We start from the raw sequence: 21,324 nt of genomic DNA, 5'->3' as shown, positions 1-21,324 counted from the left end.
AGAAACATTAAAGAGCAAAATGTATAAATTCCTAAATATCACGCTTCAGTTTGTTAAAGAAATGTAACCCTTAGTAATTTGTATTTTTTCATAAACTATGCGTACCAATGTACCAGTTGTCTAACATGTTTACTAAGTTCAGATAATTTTTCCAATTAAATAACCATTTTAAATCGACTATTAAGAATTGCTTGGCACCATACAAGATAATAGATCTTTTTCAATATAACCATTTAAAAAATATATACCTAAAATTGGAAAAGACATTTATTATGAATTTTAATCATGATATAATTATATATTAAAAATATTTATTTACAAAAATATGAATTACATAAATATTAATATTTATTTCCTATATTATTAATATTCAATACTACCTAATACACGTCAAAAATTGTAATTTAGTCTACTATAAATACAATAAGGTAATAGTAGATTCTTTTTAAATATTATTTTAAGTCATTTGTATCTATTTATGTTCATATTATCACATTTTAAGCTCAATTTCAACTTTGATGTTGTATTTATGTTATAGGAGATCCATAATACATAATATTAATATTGGTGATATTAATAATAATAGTAACATTACCCTTAGTATTGATATTAGCATTGGTGTTATTTTATTATTATTATTATTATTATTATTATTCAAAATAAAGTATCTTTAACTGTCATATTTTTATAGAATTAAAAAATTTATTTTGGGATCAATAATTATATCATTTGTTTCTAAATTTATTTTATTAATTGATTAATTCATGTCATTAATTATTTTTAATTTTCTAATTATGAAACGTTTGTTTTTTATTCTATAGATTTTGAAATCTTTGAAATTTAAATATTTACAATTAATAATTATATAATTAATTTTTAAATATTTTTTATTAATTAGTTAATTTCATTAATTATTTTAAATTCCTTTAATTATACCCGGAGTTTTCTATTAGTAGTTGGTAATACTATTATAATAACTATTATTTTTATTATTATTATTTGAATCAATAAAATATTTGATTTGAAATTATTCATTCATTTATGAATTAAACAATTTGAAGTAATATTTATTAAAAATATTTATTACATTTTATTACTTTCAATCACAAAGTCAATTTCAATTCGCTTACATTTTAGTTTAACATAGACATCTGAATAGACACTTTATTTTAATATAATCTATAATAATATTGTATTGTTACACATCACTATTCAATCACTATGTTAAATTCATAATTTAAGATAAAAAAAATTGTATATATGCAATAATAATTAGTTATTATAGTGTTAATGTCTACGTTAATAATAATATCTCTATTTATTTTTATTTAAAAAAATTTATTTTAACCTCAAATTCATTTTTAATATGGATTACATTTCATAATATGTTGCATTTTATTCACATATACATGTTACTTTTATTTAAATATTTGAAGTTTAATTTCATGTTTTTCTTTGATTTCATATGGTCAATACATATTTGATATTTTTTGTCTATGTTTTAAGCTGTTTATGAATTTGGATTCTCTGCTAGATTTTTTTAGTGCTATTTTTCTACTGTGTTTCCATAATACACTAATTACCACTAATTTTGACGTTTTAAAATTTATTAAAAAGATATTATATATATAGACCTTACTTTTATTTAAAATATTTTACGTTTCTATTTAAAAACTTTAACATCAACATGTTAGATTTATTTTGAAAGAGATCCTTTAGCAAAATATGCCTTCCTTCTTATTAACAATTACCGATATATAGAAATTTCATTTTAATATAATATATAACTTAAAAATTTTATTGTAAACTTTAATTATATAACAATATTGTTTTTTACGCCTCACTAACCAATTGTTGTGTCAATTTTATAATTTAAAACAAAACAAAAAATCATATCCAAATGTTATTTTTTTAATCTTATTTGTATTATTATTGGTATTATTAATTGTATTTTTAATAATATGTTATTTTAACATAATAAAATCAATATTAAACAAAATTATTTAATTTTATTTAATTTATTATATAAAAATACTCATTATTTATTATTATTATTAGTGAAAATACACGCGCGACTTATGTTAGCATTTTATAACTTTTATAGAAATTTGAGTTAAAGATCAATAAAGAATATATAAATAATTTTTAAAATAGTTGTTAAATATGAAATTAGAAAAAAAAAATTATGTACACAAAAGAAATTTTTAAAATAACGGTTAAAGACGTAAGAGAATTTTACAATAACCGTTAAAGGTAAATTATTTATAAAATAATAATTGAGGATAAAACTAGAAAAATAAAATGTGCACACAAAAAAGATATTGTCTTTATATATTGTTATAGATTATTATTGTTGTTATTTTATCATTATAATAATAATTATTATTATTAGTATTATTATTATTATTATTATAGTTAATATTGTTATTAGTGTTGTTGTTAATATTGGTATTAATATTAATAATATTACTATTATTTTTTGACACTGAACTAAGCATGAGTACCTGAACTTGAAAAATTAGACCAGTGAATACATAAAACTTTAACAATTAATTAAGTAGAATAACAATTTCAGGCCATTTATATTAACAAAGTTGTACGTGAATATTGTGGTGCTGATAATTAACTTTTTCAATATTTGCAGGATATAACTTATGCTAAAACCTTAGAATGATAATTAATGGTAAGATTTGTTGAGATTACATGAGATCTTATTTTATTGTAATAATGATTATAATATTAGTGGCAGAACACATCATTAGTTTATATCAATTATTATTCATAAACCATTCTTCCATTTCAATCTTTTTAGAACCAAAATTAGTATTTATTTCATATATTTGTTAATTTTTCTAACCCCAATTATGTCACGAACATTTGATTATTTTTTAACAACTTAACACGTAATTATAAAATAAACAATCTATCTTCTTAGCACCTATTGCAAAATACCTAAATAACTTATAATATAATATATATTTATAATCTAAAAGATACACTATCATAAGTTGATATTATAATCATCATTTTAAATTGATACATTTAGTTACTAAATTTAAATTTACGTTTATATTATTAAATTATATTTATGTTATTGTAATTTTACGATTTATATTTCAAAAAATAATATAGATAAATATATAAAATAATGTTTCTTTAAATATTATTCTTATGAAGAGACTTAAAAAGAAATTATCTTTATTAAATATTATTGTTATGAAAATCAATGTCAGCTACGAATAATTTTTTTTCTCCTGTGCTAATATTTAAATGGACGTGTGTTAATGTTGTTGTTGGAGGGTGATGGTAAGTCATATATTTTGTGGTATTTGATTTACTTTATTTCAATTATTTTATATTCAAATTGTTTGTAGTCATATTTAGTTATTTAATCTAAACAACTTACGGTTGAAAATTTTGATTTAGCTTGATAGCTATTAATCTCGTACACTAAATAATTAAACCGTATAAATATGATTATTCCAAAAAAAATTGCCAATTTAAATATAATAACAATATTATTTATTTTTGAAATATAAAAAAAAAAACAGCAACCACCCGCGCGTATTATTAATATTATTTGTATTATATTGCTATTAGTATAATTGGTATTACTTTTGCTAATATTATCATTATAATATTTAACTATTTATATTATTGTTATTATACATCTTATCAAAAGATAAGTTACGTTACCAGAGAAGGGAAGATAGTATTGAAGAAAGACATCAATGAAAAAATGGTGTATTGTTATTAACTTAAATAGTAGCATGTACTCCATTTTATTTTCTGTGGTGGAGCCTGAGCATTCTATATCCCTTTTTATTTTTTTGGTTGTGTGGAGAGAGCAATGGTAAACATAGTTGAGTGAGTGGTGTATAATCGATTGAGTTACAATTACAAGACTTTATTGGAGCATTAAATTACACATATTGATATTGACGTCATGAAGAAGGTTGGGGTGTTTGTTTAGCGATGTTGCATGCATGCTTGCTTGGCACCATATATGATCAAGAAGGTTGTGGTGTTTGTTTTATCCAGTAGTGTTACTTTTTCAATTTATACATATTTTCAACCATTAATATAATTTCAACCAATTTATACATCTTTTAAAATTGTACATTAATACTAAATATTGTTCCAACTATAATAAACAAAGTCATAAAATAAAATATAATACATATATTTTATATAATATATTTGAGAAAAAAATATAATTAACGTTAATTTTTAACTTAAAAGTAAAATAATATGATGTGAACATAAAGGCTTACCATAGTCTGTTTTTCACCCAAAAAAAATATGAGTAATAACATTATATTTTTTTCACCAAAAAAACATAATAACATTATATTGTATATGGTTACGAACCTATAGTAAAACATTGTAAATGTTAGTAAAACATTGTAAAACATTATATCAAAATGTTAACCATCTTTGCCTTTGAAACATTATAATTGTGTTATTCTTCGAACAATTAAAATATCAATGTTTTCATAACAATATTTCAAAAAAAAAATTAAAAGAAAGAATTAATTCTTTTATGTATTTTTTTTCTCAACAATAGTTTCTCTTGAGGAGATTATGTGATGATTTTGTATTATAAGCATTTTACTGTATGAATAGGTTATTTATTTGAGACTTGACAAAAAATTGTAGTTTAAACAAGTACTATATGATAACAAGTTAAATAATTATAAAGAAAATGCAATTTACTCCGTTATTTCAAATTCGGTTGATCGAATAAATATTGGTCCTTTCTACTTTTACTTTCATGATTTCTTGTCCTTTGTATTGCGAAAATAATAAAGGTGTATTTAATTATTTTTAATTAAAAAATTTAATATTTTCAAAGTAATAATTATTTTATTTTGAAACCGGATTCTAATATTTAAAAGATTAAAAGATTTATTTTTGCAATCAATTATATGATCTATTTTTAAATATTTTCATTAATTAACCAATTAGTTCTATTAATTATTTTAATTTTATAATTTATTTCATACGTTTTGAAATCTTTTAAATTTATATACTTGTAATTAATAATTACATATGTAAAGATTTGTTATCAATTAGTTGATTCCATTAATTATTTTAAATTTCTTTAACATTGAATTGGAGATTTTGAGTTTATACATTTGTTGATTTCTTTAAATATTTTAAATTTCTTTAATTATTTCCTACAATGATCCATGAATACACATCTTATTTTAATATAATATATTTGTGTTTATATTTATATGTGTTTTTATTTTAAAATTTTAATATCAATTTTATATTATATAATATTTTGTGGACTATTTACATTTTACTATAAAATATATATATATATATATATATATATATAATTAAACTAATAATAAATATTCAAATTATTAATTTATATATAATAATAAAATTTTTGTTTTAAAAATTACAAAATATAAAAAAAAAAAAGCGTATGCATGGGTCTCGTGCTGGTTTGTTTTATTATTATATATAAATTAATTGATGATAATTTAGATTATTTTATTTCTTCCTTTAATTGATTTAGAATATAAAAAATATTTATAGGAATATGAAAAAGTTTACCAAATCTAAGTTTAAATATACCTAAAAGTAATTTTCCACTCATAACATTTTAGTGAATTGAATCTCTTACAAGTAAATTGAGTATAGATAAATTGTCAACATCCAATTTCGTCCGGACAGAAAATAAAATTGATTTGCAAAAATTTCAAAAAAATAGACAATAAATAATAAGATGGTAAAATGTTTTTTTTTCAAAATTGTTTTAGTCATACCTCTTTTAATTTTCCTTCTACTCTTTATTTTTATTTTCATTTTCTTAAATACTTATATTTTCGCCTTTTTATCTTCTTTGTTTTCTTTTATTGTTTCTATTTTACTTTATATTCTTTTTATTTTATTTTTAATTCTAATTTTTCATTTTTCATTTTTCATTTCATTTCATCTTATTTTAGTTTAGTTTTTTTTTTTTTTTATCATTTTCGTTTTTTTGTTTTTTTTTTGTTAATATTATGTATTTTAATAAAAAGAAAAAATTAAATTGAAGTCAACCTTGTTCTCTGCTGACCCTTCCACTCTCATGCAAAGAAAAAACGTTCATTTTCATATTTTAGACCATCTCTGCGTCTTAGCACACAAACAGAAATGTTGGGTATATGTGTACTACTGTGGCACCCACGGCAGTCATGGCAGCGGACAGCAGACGTAGCCACACTGATAGGGTGGCTGGGAGGCATCCTGGCTTGTACTTTTGGTCATCTCAGAATGTTTGTACAGAGTATGATGAAAGGGGAAACTCACATGGTAATAACAACAGAGGAGAACCATTTGAAAAAGAAAAAAGATTGCTAGCTCTCAGCACTCAGGGGAGAACACTCTGGAAAAGAGTACACAGTTTCACACTATCACAGAGAGCAAAAGCAACAAAAAGGGAGAAAAGGGGATTGCAAAGGGGAACAAGAGAAATCGGTGACAGCAAAAGTAACATCATTGAGAAGAACTGCCGGAGGTATTGAAGAGGATCTACAAGAGGTACACTTCGGAACACTTGAGCATGAACATAACTGATGTTGGCGTGAACTGATGTTGTGTTTGCATTGTTTATCTGTTCGATTGATCATTAAGAAGATGTGTTTTATGAATTAAATGTATTACTTGAATGTTGTCTCCATCCTTCCTTCCTGCAACAAAAAAAAAAAAAACGGAAAACCCATTCATACATCATATTCTGTTCATACCCGCTTACCATCATCTTGATCTCGCACCTACACAAAAAACCATAAAAAACAGGGATTCACACGCTCATCATGCTTACATTCATGTTCTCCCACTTTCTCCCAACTACACCACCATAATTCATCATCTTTTCATTTTCACTCCACTCTATTCCAAGACAACACCATTCACTCACTACCACCTCAACATCCCAGCACCAATTCAACCTGCAAGCAGAACACACCACCAAAAGACAGAATCACACACATTCTTCGTCATCAATAGAAATCACCCGTTGCTTCTGTTACAACCCCATCCCAGCAATCTCCCTTCATACTGAACCGGACCCCATTCCAGCACCAAACCCTCAAGTCTCATACTCCCCAATCAGCCGCATCCAAATATAACAGAAAGATGAACCAAGGAGTGGAAACCATCGCCGGCGGCGAGTCGGAGCTTTAAACGAAAGACGCATACTAACGGTAGTGGCCCTAGGTGCTCGCGCGAGGAGGGAGAGTGAAAGTCGCATATCCTAGGCTCTCACCGTCGAGGTCCGTGGTGGACGTCGCCGTCGCCGGCAGCGTCTTTGGCTGGTTGCGGCGGGGTGGCGATCTCTCGGGGTTAGGTTTCGATGCGTGCGCGAGAACGGAGTTGTTGAGTCTCGCGAAGGAGGTCGACGTCTCCGGCATCGATTGGCGTCGCCGGCAAGCCAGCTGCGTGGTGGTGTGTTGAAGCAAAGATGGGGGGCGATGACGAGAAGAAAGGATCTCGCGCACGTTGGAGAAGAAGGAAGAAAGGGATCCGTGGTCGCCCGTGATGTCCTTTTTTTTTTGGTGGTGGTCGGCGTCGTCGCCGGCGTCCCTGGCCTGCCGGAGTAAGTGAGGCGTTGATGATGATTGGTGATGGTTTTGGTTCCAGGCGCGAGAGGGAGAGAAGGAGGGGACTTGCCTCCTGATTTTCGAGCAGCTAGGGTTTAGGTTATGATTCACCACGCACATTTCACATTGGGCTGATCAGGTCTCAGCCCACCTTACTTCATGCACCCCCGAATGTTTAATCTCGCACCCTTGCTCACCCCACGTTAGTTAGTTCTTGTTTGATTTGAGTTCGCTTTGTTTTCCTTACTTGATGGACCCCTCTTTTAGCGCCTATACCTCATGTGTTTGTTTTGAATTTGTTTGTGTTACTGTTTGCAGTCCACGTTTCACTATACCCACCTCCAGTGTGCACTTCTTGCACCTCCAATTTTATTGACTCCACCACTCATTTGTATTTATCTCTTATATTGGGGCTCTTTTTATTTTACTTCATGCACTTCACACATTACTCATGTACTCCTATATTTTATTTTTCACTTTTATCCTTCTTAAATAATTTCATCCTTTTATAAATTTATTTATTTTTATTTAAAAAAAAAACACAAATATATTTGAAAATTATAAAAATTACAAATATAGAAAAATCAAAAAATAAAAATGTTTTCTTTCACTTCATTGTGTCTTTCTCTTTTAGTGTCTGTCTGACCGCTTGCGTCGTGTCGTGTGACACATATTTTCAAGTAATTCAAAAATACCAAAAACATATAAAATTCCAAAATATAAAAAACATCAAAATTACATATAAATTTCATCCTTTTATAAATTTATTTATTTTTATTTAAAAAAAAAACACAAATATATTTGAAAATTATAAAAATTACAAATATAGAAAAATCAAAAAATAAAAATGTTTTCTTTCACTTCATTGTGTCTTTCTCTTTTAGTGTCTGTCTGACCGCTTGCGTCGTGTGACACATATTTTCAAGTAATTCAAAAATACCAAAAACATATAAAATTCCAAAATATAAAAAACATCAACATTTCCAAACAAACAAGCTTTTTAAGAACTACGTGATCCTTGATAGGGCTGAACAAAAAAGCTCTACCTGACCGTATCCATGTTACCCAAATGAAAAAGTTAATATACGGGTCGGGTTATTTGAATTCGGATTATATGGATCCAAATATTCGGGTTAAAACGGGCTTAGATGGTCGGGTACGAAATTTAAAATTAAAACCCGATACATTTCAAAAACCCTAATTTTTTTTTATATTCAACTGCTCCACCCTTTTCATCTCCAAAGAATCTCCAGAGAATGCTGCCACACATAACCATCACCTACTGTTTGCAATCAATGAAGACACCATTGTCTTCCTCATTTTCTCATAAGCTTCACAATCACGAGTTGTCTACTCAAACCTTTCCTATTTTTCCGTCCCCTTTCACCTGCAACAACCTTCAACAACTCATTACCCCTTCGTGCAAATCTCCACTCCTTCCGTCGCTGGTATGGTTGCGTCGGTGCTGGTTTGCTGTATACTCCGTTATGTCGCAATACTGCATCTGGTTTAGATCTTTCGATATAGGGAAGAAGGAAATTTGGTTTGGGTCTTTTGAGCAGGTGAAGAAGAGGGAGATCTGGTTTGGGTTTTCGATCTAAGGAAGAAGAGGGAGATCTGGTTTGGGTTTTCAATTTGGGAAAGAAGTAGGAGATCTGGTTTGGGTGCTACAGAAAAAGGATATCTGGGTTTGGTTTTTTCGATCTGAAGAAGGAGATCTGGGTTTGGTCGGAGAAGAATGAGATCTGAGTATGGTTTTTACGATCTGGAGAAGAAGGAGATATGGGTTTGATTTTTTGAAGGAGATTTAGAATTTTACAATTTTAAATTCAGGTAACTCATATCCAGTCATATTTAACCGTATCCATGTTAACCCGAACCCGACTAACCCAGTCTATTAAATGGTCGGATATGGATTTTAAAACAAAAAATATTCGGTTTGTGTGGATTAAGGGTATTGGGCCCGAATCCGGTCCAACCCGACCGATGCTCAGGCCTAATCCTTGATTCTCTCCAATGTGAGATACGTAGGAGCAAGGCTAGTCCTTGTCAGGTTCACCTCCAAAAAATCAAATCATTTTCCAAATAGTTTTCCAAATATATTATAAAGAACTAAGTAACCCTAATTTCTCATTTTTAATGAAAATACGTAGGACCAAGGTCAGTCCTTCTCGGGCCCAAAAAATTAAAAAAAATATTTTTGTTTCTTTTTAGCTTTTTTTTTCTTATTATTTTTGGGAAAAATTAACATTTTGAAAACCACATCAACTTTGCATTTTTAATTAAAGGTACTGCCTTCGGGCTGGCGCTGTAGGGTGCTAATACCTTCCCTACGCCTAACTGACTCCCGGATCCAAAAATCTGGTTTTTCGCAGACTTGTCTTATTTTTATGGATTTCCATAATTTTCCAGAATAACTATGGTGGCGACTCCAAATTTTTTTTTCAAACCCGTTTTTTTTTTGTTCATCGTCTCGATTTCGATTACGACAATAGTAAAGAAGAGTCTCGATACTTAAAAGTTTATTAAAATTCTTTTTGAAGGCAAACTGTAGAGATTAGATACCATCACCTCTTCCTAAAATTCTCAATTCATTTAAAAATAAATATCTTACTTCAATAGATCTCTTTCAATTACATAACTTATTTTATAACCTATTTCTCCTTCTTTTCTTTCTTCCTCTCTTGTATATAATTTATTATAAAAACCATGCTTGTTTGCTATACTACTTTTACGTTGATTTCAATATATTTTCAACCTTTTTAATCAAATACAATTTACTGCTTTTTGGTAAAATGAAATGACAAAAAAAAATACTATAGAAAAATTTATATGACGTGATAAATATTTTGATGATGTGTCATAATAAGTCAGTGACACATTTTTCACAGTTTTACATTTTTAATATCAATTTAATATAGCATACTAAATTTTTAAGGTTTTAAAAAAGTGAAAAGTAATTAAAAATAATAGCAAAATTAAAATATTTATTTAAAAATATTATAGTAAAGAGACTCTTAACACATACTGCATACATATGGAACGCACGGGATGTTTTTAATAAATTTGAATTTAATTTTTTTAATATTGAAATCTGAGTTTATAATTCTTTTTAATATTATATTATTTTTCAAAATTTTATTCTTTAACAAATAATATTTTTTAAAATTAAAATAATTATCATACTAATTTTATTGTTTTTGAACTTATTTATTTTTTAAATTAAAAAAATATTAATAACAAAAAAAATTATTCAGAAGATAAATAAAAAAATATTTTTATTTTAAGAATAATTTAATTTAATTTAATTTATTAAAATTATATTATTATTATTATTATTATTATTATTATTAGACACGGTAAACATACTTATTTTGTAATGTATATATTTTCATATTTTGATATACTATAAATCAAGAAATCAACTTGAAAATATTATATTACCATATATTATATATTTTCATAATGCATTATATATAAATGATATATTCTCTTAATATATATTTATATTACTTATTCAATTTTACTCTTTAACAAATAATATTTTTAAAACTAAAATAATTATCTTTCTAATTTTAATGTTAATTTCTTAAATGAACTAATTATATTTCCAATTAATTTTTTAAATAAAAAATTTTTAATAAATAATTACCTTATTAATTTTACTGTTAATTTTAAATTATATTTACTTTTAATAATACACATATTTCTATTTACTATATATAAAATATATAATAAATCAAAGCGATATTAAAATACAATGATTATTGAAGTGTGAATTAAAATGATTTAAGTAAAAATAATATAAATAATGTATTATTTATAAAAATTAATTTATATATATAAGATCCACGAAAAATAATTATTTCATAGGTGGTAATTAGAGGTGAGATATGATATAAATAAATAAATAAATAAATGAACTTACAAAGTTGAAGAATAACATAGTTCTTTTAAGACTTTTCATGAGTTGGTGGTCAAGAGTTCAATTTCTCTGTTTTTGGATCCCAAAAGTAATAATTTTGTTTTTCAAGTAAGGGGAGCTATCCTTTCTTTCTTCTTCTTGTTTGTATAAGTGTGTCGTGAAGGAAGGTTTGTTACTCGTTGGTAAATGATTTTGGGGTTAGAGCAATGATTATAAATGGTTTTATTTTTGATGGGATGATTATTATTGTTTTGATGTATCAATGGTGTTTTTTTAAAGTTCACGTGTTAAGGTAAGTGTGTTGAAAAAAGTTCATATGGGATATATTAATTATTTTACCCTTAGTGTTGTGAAAATTATGTTGGTAATTGAATTTTTTTATGCTCTAGATTTAATGGAATGTTTATGTTCATAATGAAGTTAGGGGTTATGATCCAATAGCACAAAAATTGGGGTTTATGGGTGGAGGAATGACTTAGTTTGAATGGTTCAATTAGGCAATTAAGTTTTATTTATTGTTGGATTCATTTCTGTGTACAATTGTGAGTGATTTTATGGTTATATTGCAATGGCCAATGTGACAATATTTTATTTTTTGGCCTGAAAGTGTTATCAGGTTGTTGATCTCTTTGGGATACCAATGTCTAGTTGTTTTGGATTCAAGAGTAAGTGCAAATTTTTAGTGTTGAAATGTTGTTGCATGGTTTTGAGCAATGCGTGAATTCTACTACGTGGCAAATATTGAGTGGGTGTAGACTTCATTGGGATCAAGTGCATAAGTTTTTTTATATTTGAATTGGTAAGTTGGGTGAATGAATGAGTTGTGTATACCTTAGAAGGTCGAAAGGTAAGAAATAGAGTTATTATGGAGGATTAAGTGAAACGTTGATACGATAAAATATTACTTGGTGTTTTTTTCCAAGTTTGGGTGCTTTATAGTGAACCAAATAGGTATTTTTCACTGTTTTTTTTTTTTGTATTTTTGGGTGTGTTTGCTCAATGTCAAGTGCTGAGCACCGGTTCTAGGCACTAAGTGGTGAGTTTTATGAGGCGCTGGGCGTTGAGCGCTGGTTTTGGTATTGAGCTTTGGTTTTTTGGCGTTGGGCGATGGGTTTTATGAGGCTAATGGCGTTGAGTGCTAGCATTGAGTGGTAGGTTTTCTATTTTTTTTTTCTATTTTGCTTGGTTTGAATGATATTATATGTGCTAAGGTAATAATACATGTATATTATGGATGGGGTGATACTTTGTGGTGAATGTATAACATGTTATGATGATGAGGTGTGATTACTTATATAATTATGAAAATTATTTGCATTTATGAGTAGCATGATATTTACATTTACCCACTAATTTCTTATTATTTTTGAAAAAAATCCACATCATATTTGTGTATCTAGTTAAAATACTACCTTCAAGCGTGCGTTATAGCGGATGACGACTCCCAAAATTTTATTTTATCTTAAAATACTATTTTTATTTTTTTTCAAGTTAGTCATTCCGTCGAAATTTAGGTTGTCATAAGTTTCTATTAAAACTTTTATTTAATTAAGTTGGATATAAATTTAGATATTTTTAATTGAGTTGTTATTAAATAATTTTGTTATTATCTAATTAAATTTTTTATAATTTTCAATTAAGTTTTTGTAATTTTATTTTTCTATATTAATCATATGACATGATTATTATCTTATTGGTCAACCCATTTGTTTTGTTATTAGTATAAGATACTATTACCCTTAATATAAAATGATAAATAATTATTTTTTATTTTTTGTTGTAAACATCATTAAAATTCTTTAACTATAATAACCAAAGAATGATTTCATCACCATAATTAATGTTTATGATGACGGTATAATATAACATCTTAAATTAAACACAATAAAAAATAATTATTATATAATATTAATTATAAAATCGTTATATATTAATCACACAAAAAAAATCATAGTTTTTAACACATAGAAACAAATAAAAAAATCGATTAAAGAAAATATCAGTCACATCGTCTAATTAATTAGAGATAAATAGGAATCCAATTATAAAAATAGAATAAATTGTGTATCAATTAAGTTTTTAAAATTTTTAACATTTAAAAATACATGTTTAAAATATAAAAGATAAAACATATGTATTATATTATATGAAAAACTTGGTATTTCATTTTATTAATTAATATACATTACATATAAAATATAACATAAAATGAAATGTGACAAAATATTAAATATTTTAATTATAATTTCCTAAATCTAAATAATAAATAAATAAATATATTATTATACTTATGTTAATTTTTTTAAACAAAAATATTTTTTAAAAACTAATTTAAATATAAAATATATTAATGAAATATTTTTTACCATCACTCCATAAACAAATAAAAACTTAAATAAAATTATCAATCATTTCAAACTTAATTAAACCCCTCTCTCTCTCCCTCTGTGTATATATATATATATATATTTTGTTTGATATATAGATGCAATTTTTCATATTTCCCAAAAGTAGTGTTAAGAAGAGGATGTCAACCCATTGATTCCTTTCCAAAGTAGTGTGACCCTTACAACATTTAAGGAGCTGAGTTGAGTGGCCAAACAAATTAAGCAAACAATGTCTCGTACTTACGCACTCCTCAACTTCACCCAACAATCTTTCACGCGTTTACTTCTTCTTCCAATGCCCATTCATCTCACGCAACGCACTTAAACACTGTGCTGTGTTGCAGAGAGGGAAAACAAACCATCAAACAAACAACAATGCCTCCAAAACTAGAGGATTTCTCGTCTGTGGCAAAACAAGCGGACCTACTTCGAAAACACGGCAATAATTACTTCAAGAAACACCATTTTGGAGCTGCCATTGACGCTTACACTCAGGTCTGTTTTTTTTTTCTTTTTTTTTCAGGGCTTTTGATTGGTGCATGTTGTCATTTTGTAGCTTTTGCTGCTTTTCTTGCTCATAGAGTTATCTCTTTTCTTGTTCGACTTCAAGGCGATTGCACTGTGCCCCGATGTTCCGGTGTATTGGACCAATCGCGCTCTCTGTCATCTCAAGCGCAGGTTTGAATTTTGAACCCTACCCTATTTTGTTTTCCCTCTTTTTTTTTTTTTTCTTTTTCATTATTGTTGTTGAAAAATGCCCCTCTTAAACAAAACATAGTGTTTTGAAATTTCAGTTTATAGGTGAAAAAAGTAAACTTTATAGGATTTCGTTAGGTCGAAACCTATCTTCTTCTAAAATGGCACTGGTAGCACCAGAGTTCGAGTTTGAAAATAGTACATAAGTGGTACTGACATTCACCTCGTTAACTGTTTTTATGGGATGAGGTTAAACCAAGATTTTTTTTTTCTTTTTGTTGATATGTTGCTTGACCAGAGTGATTGTTTGTTCGACTAAATTCTTTGAATTATTTCATTGGAACTCTTCTCGAGTTAGTCCTACTTCAAAAACCAAAGAAGTGAAATTAGTTTGTATATTTAAGGGTTGAATTTTGACGTGGTATTTAAATTGAGAATGGGTTTCATTTAGAGGAAGTATAATATTTGTTTACTTTACTTTATCTTGTTTGGGATTTTTCTTTTAGTTTGCTTGAGAGTATCATGTTTAATTTTGGTGCTTGCAGTAATTGGACCAGAGTAGAGGAAGACTCTCGCGAAGCAATCAAGCTTGACAGCAATTTGGTTAAGGTAATTGTCATCTACTTGTTATTTTCATTTTATTGTGGAACACGTAAGATGCATTGGCTTGAAGATCTCACATTAGAAATGAACAAATGATAACATACAATGGATGCAAAAATCGTCTTATGATCTAGTTTTGTAGTATTGCTTTACATTTCATCTCACCTGCTCTCAAAGTTTATTTTGACAAAGATTTGTTGGATTTATTGTATTACTTAATATTACACCGATATGGGACTATTCCTAAATATCATGTCTCACTACGCTTGAGATGTCCAGTGTTTTTCATGAGGGGGGCTATGTTTGATATTTCGTATCAACTACAGATACAATCAAATTATAATAAGTGGATACAAATCTCACGTAATAATCTGGTTCTAATTCCACTTTCTAAGAACTTGCTATGTTGGAAACCATATGAAGAAGAGAGAACCAACTTTATAGAAATGCGATAGCCATACTACATTTTTTTTCTTTTTTGTATTTTCATATTGACTAATACTTGCCTTTTTTCCTTCTACATTGTTGTCATGTTTCTAATTGCTCCCCAGGTTTTTTCTTCCCCCGTTTTTCCATTTTAAGGTAGATGAAAAAAATAAGAATAATAGTATTGAGATAGTTAGGAATATATATAAGTTAAGTTTAATATGGCCCAAATGCTATACACACTTGCCTCCCATTGTGGTTTCCTTTGGATTCATATTCTTTTATGAACGCATTTCATTGAATATTTTGTATTAGTTTGCGGGAGAGTTGTCTAGAGTTTATTACCAGCACGGGTGATATACTTTGATTTTAAAGATTTTTTTTTAAATCATACTTGTTGCATGCATTATACCTTATTAATATCTTATTATTGTTTTCAATGATATACTTTTACAGAATTAACTGCTGCTTATATTTCTTTTGCTAATTCAGGCCCACTATATGTTAGGTCTTGCATTGGTAAAGAGACAAGAGTTTGCTAAAGGAATCTTAGAATTGAAGAAGGTTTGTATTCATTCTCCATTGATGCCATTTGTTTCCTATATTCCTAAGAAATTTTTACATGCTTTAAGATATATAACTATTATTTTTGTATATAACTGGGAGGGAAGGGAAAACAGGGCAAGGCAAACATTTTATTTTTAAATTTAAATAGTTATATAATGCTTATAAAGATGAACATAAAGTTAATTAGCATAGTAAATTTGTGCGATTATTTTGTTGTTTTTATGTGAATTTAAAAATATCAAATTAGAGAATATTTATCAGGAATGAAAAAATTATGTTGGTAGCTTCTTTTCATTTTCAAGTTAGTTCAATCTAGATTTAATTAGCAAAATGAAAAAAAGAAGCCACAAATATTAATTTTTCGTTCACATGGATTTTCTCCCTCTTTTTTAATGCATGCGTAGTTTCTCATTGGTTATGGTCGTTAACAGGCTTTGGATCTTGATAGAGGTTCCCATCCTAGTGGCGAAATGGTAGAAGAAATATGGCAAGAGCTTGCAAAAGCAAAATACCTAGAGTGGGAACATTCATACGTTAAGCGATCATGGGAACTGCAGAACTTGAAGTATGTTAATTTTCTGGTGATAATTGGACCTACATAACTATGACTGTTTCCTTAATACTTGTTTTTCTTTGTACTGTAGTTTATTTGTTGGTTAGAGAATGATAATTATCATGTTGAGTTACTGTCATAAATGTGTTTATCTCAGAGAAGCTTGTGAGGATGCTCTAAAGCAAAAGCATTTTCTCGAAGTCCCCCACACAGAAGGATCTGTAGAAGATGATACTACCCATTTAGAACAGTTAGAGGCTTTAGGAAAAGTGTTTGTTAAAGTTGCAGAACATGACATGCCTACTGAGGTACATACATACAACTCTCATCTTTTGTTTTATCTTCCTTGTAACTTAAAAGGTCCTTTGCAAATGTTTATATGATTTATCCTGGGAATACATTTGTGAATTATGTTAGGTGCCAGATTATCTGTGCTGTAGAATCTCACTTGATATTTTCTGTGATCCTGTGATTACCCCAAGTGGACTTACATACGAGAAAACAGTGATCATTGATCATCTTGAGAAGGTAAATTGATTTGTATGTGAGATCCTTGAGACTGAATTTTTTGTTATTCATGGTGTTACATTACATCCTCTTAATTTGTCCAAAATTAGGTGGGTAAGTTTGATCCAGTGACTCGAGAACCTCTCGATCCATCACAGCTAATACCAAACCTAGCCATAAAGCAAGCAGTTGAGGCATTCTTGGAGAAACATGGGTGGGCATACAAAGATATATTAACAAAAACCTTTTAGTACTTTGTTTTGTTGTGTTTGTTGTTCTTCTCCTCCACTTCTTTTGTAGCCAATGTAAGTGGGTCTTTATCTGCTGTGGGACACTAATGCTATCTTTGGATGTTGATAAAGAAATTGCCTTGGTGGAAATGGAATATAATGAAAAGAATCATAGTAGAGAGTGTGGTATGTTTGGATGAGTTGAAAGCAAAGAAAAATGAGTTTATTTGTTATCAATAATTTTTAATTTTATTCATTATTTTTATTAATAAAAATGAAAAAAGAAAACACCAAAATCGATTATGGTTGCTCATAATTTGTTGAGGTTTATCCCGTAATATGTGTAGAAATAATACTTTACATATTTATATTTTTAATAGCATGAGACGTGCAAAAGAAATAATGTACATTACTTGTATTTGTAGAAGTTAAACAAGTTTAATTGTATGAGATGTCACTTGTTATTAGATCTTAGATATGATAGATAAAACTTTTATGGTTTTAAGTTGTCTTTTTTAATATTTTTATCTTTAGACAATATGTGATTACATGTATTTTTTCTATATTTATTTGAATTTACTTATATCGATATTGTCATTAAATATTAAATTTAAGTATAATGAAGGACTAAAATCACATGTAATGGTAAAGAACTGTCGTTAAATATTAAATTTAAGTATAATGAAGCAATAAAACAAACTTTTTGAGAATAAAGAGGGATGAAGAGAAAGAGAGAAGGGAGAACAGAGAGATGCCACATAGAAAAGGGACGAAAATGTATTGAATTTATTCACTTTATTAAGTTAACTATGTGACGGTAAAAAAATCATTAATAAATGTTAAATTTAGCTATTACGAAGAACTAAAATTACACATTCTACAAAGTTGAAGCACTAAAATCCTTCGATGTGAAAATACAAAAGTTAAGATAGAAGAATTTCAAGTTTTACAATATGTTTAATTGGTCGAATGATACTCACTTGGGTAAAAGTGTGTTATTCTGGTATCTGTTTTTAAATAAGTGTCAATTGTATCCTAATTTTTGAAAAAATACTTTAATTAGGTCTTTTTTTAGACAAAAATTATTAACACAGTTAACAGTGTGTCACGTGTCAGTTTGTGGTTATTTTTATTTGAAAAAAAAAATGCCACGTATCAAGTTCCTAGTGTGACATGTGGCATTGTTAGTGCCATGTGACAATGCAATGTCATGTATTAGTGTCACTATTAGAAGTTATACTAATATTTTTTTTATTAAAAATGACTTAATAAAATAACTTTTACCACTAAATTTTAATATAAATATCAAATACTATTTTTGTAAAAATTTTATACTTAATTAGTTTTAATTTCATAAAAAAAATTGATATTAATTATTAAAAAAATTGGGTCAAAATTGAATTAGAGATACATAAGTATGCACTAAATTGAATCATTAAGACATATATGGGGACTAAATTAAAATTAACACAATGATATCGAATAGTCACACTAACACGTGTCATTGCATTGCCACATGACACTGATAATGCCACATGTCACACCAGAAACTTGACATATGACATTTTTTTTAAAAGATAATAAAAAAAAACTACAGACTGACATGTGGCACGCGGTTAATGGTGTTAGTCATCTCCGTTTTTTTTAAAAGGGACCTAATTAAAACATTTTTTCAAAAATTAGAATGCAATTGACACTTATTTAAAAGTATGACACACCTATATCAAAGTAAGTACCATACAAATAATAAAACCTTTATAAGAAAATTTTCATTGGTTTTTCCGGCATAACGATTGATCAGTGAACTTACAGGCTATTTTTTTTTTTGCATAATAAGAAAATCTACATACAAATGCTAAATCTAGCATTTTCATAAAGTTTAAATAAATATAAAATTGACATCTTTATTAAATAATGAGAAAATTATTTTTTATAAAAAAAACTAAAAATAAATTATTGTCTAAGGTTTTAAGATAACATCCATATTAATAAATTATATTATTTATTTTTAAAAGAGTTAGAAAACCTTATTTTTTTTATTCCTGTAATTATGTAAAAAATATTTCGTATTAGATATGATTTGAATATTGAAAAACAAATCAATTAGTTTTTAAAAAACAATATGATTAAGTAAAATGAAACTAATAATAAGAAGAAAAATATATTAATTATCAAATATATATATATATATATATATATATTAAAAACTAATTTTTTGAAATATAAGATGAATAAAAAATATATAATTAATTTTTAAAACAAAAGAAGTTTTCAAAATAACGGTTAAAGACAAAAGAGATTTTTAAAATAACGGTTAAGAGTAAATTATTTATAAAATAATTAATTTTAAAAATAATAATAAAAGGTAAAATTAAAATATTAAAATGTGGATACAAAAGAGAGGTATCTCTTTATATATTGTTATAGATAGAAAAAAATAATTAAAAAGAAAAGAGAAAAGAAAATAAAGGAGATATGATGAAGAGATAAGAATTATCTATTTGTTAATGAAGGTATTAATGATTTGGAATGAAAAAAATTAAAAATAAATTAAACTTGGCCTATAGATTGATAAAGTAGAAGAGAAGTTAAGAGAAAATGTAGACTAAGTGGATAATGATAATGAGTCAGATCGGGTTGGGACAATGTATATCCGTTACTCGTCTTGTCTATATAAAAATTTGCAATGTCACTTACTGTGTTACATGTCAAATGTTCGTAAAAAGATGTGCGAAGATTTTTTTATATCCACCGCTATTTTATATTTTATTTTTAAAACTTTAAATAAATCATTTAAAAACAAATCTTTAAAATAAAAAAATTAATTTTTAAGTACAATTTAAATCAAATTAATACAAATAAATTTAATATTCCTAAAAAGTAAATTTAAATGAGTTACTTCAAGATATAAATTTTATAAAATAACTTCAATTTCATAGGTGTAAATATACAAAGTAGAAATATATAAAAAATTTCAAACAATTATTCCATGATTAATATTTCTTTCATTAATAATTTTATTTTGATAACTTAACTTTTATTTGACTTGTTTATTTTGTAGGAGAAATGGACTCTAGAGGAGGAGTGGGTGCCACCTATGTCACCTTGTGCTTTCACTCCAAGGATGACCTACCTTCTAAAATCCTATCTTTTTGTATTTGCTAAGAGGTCTTTCTGATTACCTATATAAGAAGACATTTTTCTCTTGTAAAAAGGGTTAAATATTTAAGTGTTTAATACATATATTTGACCATCTTTGTGAGTAGAGCTCTCTCTTGAGTTCTCCTTCTCTAAGTCTTATCTTAACTTTTTAGACTCAAGTGGTAGTATTCTCATTTATCTTGGAAGGCTTAGTACCCCAAGTGGCATGATACCTCTTCTTCCCCTACCCCGTCTTTTCTTCCTTCTTTTAGTCCATTTCATTTTATGTTCTTGCTTATTTTGTGCTTTATGTTTTACGACCCACATATCTACTTATTCACTTGCGTTTTATATTTTGCTTAATTTAATTTTCTTTTCTCTTGTGAATCCTTGGAAGTGTACCTTACATCTAGATAATCATTTGGTTATCTTAATGTTTAGTGGAAATCTTCCTTGAGTTTTCTTAACTCTAAACACCATACTACTAATAATCAAAATGGGTCTTCATCATAAACCTTTTGAGAAGTTTTACAAAAGAGATTTAGATTTAACCTAAGAATTGAAGGTAAGCCAATATAAATCATTGCGTTGCTATAATTTATTAAATAATTTATTTGTGCTTGAAAACAAGTTTCAGAATCTATTTAACTCCCTATTCTAGAGTCAACTTGTATCTTTATAATGTCCA

At 27.2% G+C, this 21,324-nt stretch overlaps 1 protein-coding gene and 1 long non-coding RNA gene across 2 annotated transcripts; one reads left to right on the top strand and one right to left on the bottom strand.

Moving 5' to 3' along the window:
* Positions 1 to 8,504: 8,504 nt before the first annotated feature.
* On the bottom strand, positions 8,505 to 9,654 carry LOC146886154 (uncharacterized). The gene is made up of 2 exons (XR_014994833.1): positions 8,907 to 9,654; positions 8,505 to 8,837 (listed from the first exon to the last, which is right to left on the bottom strand). It is a non-coding gene; the product is annotated as an uncharacterized LOC146886154 (long non-coding RNA).
* Positions 9,655 to 14,051: 4,397 nt separating this feature from the next.
* On the top strand, positions 14,052 to 17,692 carry LOC114185708 (E3 ubiquitin-protein ligase CHIP-like). The gene is made up of 8 exons (XM_028073581.2): positions 14,052 to 14,408; positions 14,524 to 14,591; positions 15,155 to 15,218; positions 16,131 to 16,202; positions 16,637 to 16,770; positions 16,916 to 17,066; positions 17,176 to 17,286; positions 17,376 to 17,692. Exons 1-8 carry the CDS (start codon positions 14,289 to 14,291, stop codon positions 17,514 to 17,516), a joined length of 861 nt encoding a protein of 286 aa, XP_027929382.1. The 5' UTR covers positions 14,052 to 14,288; the 3' UTR covers positions 17,517 to 17,692.
* Positions 17,693 to 21,324: the final 3,632 nt, after the last annotated feature.

The sequence above is a fragment of the Vigna unguiculata genome, chromosome 5 (genome assembly GCF_037176805.1).
Source record: "Vigna unguiculata cultivar grain cowpea cultivar isolate G323 ecotype 2 chromosome 5, ASM3717680v1, whole genome shotgun sequence".
Taxonomy (NCBI): domain Eukaryota; kingdom Viridiplantae; phylum Streptophyta; class Magnoliopsida; order Fabales; family Fabaceae; genus Vigna; species Vigna unguiculata.
Note: the sequence above shows the minus strand (reverse complement) of the source record. Positions and strands in the feature narration are given on the sequence as shown.

What these genes read in the sequence shown, in the direction of transcription:
- LOC114185708 (XM_028073581.2), top strand. Translation starts at nt 14,289, where the DNA reads ATGCCTCCAAAACTAGAGGATTTCTCGTCTGTGGCAAAACAAGCGGAC. An exon ending in AACATGACATGCCTACTGAG is followed by an intron (nt 17,067 to 17,175) that starts GTACATACATAC and finishes GAATTATGTTAG; the next exon opens with GTGCCAGATTATCTGTGCTG. An exon ending in TCATTGATCATCTTGAGAAG is followed by an intron (nt 17,287 to 17,375) that starts GTAAATTGATTT and finishes GTCCAAAATTAG; the next exon opens with GTGGGTAAGTTTGATCCAGT.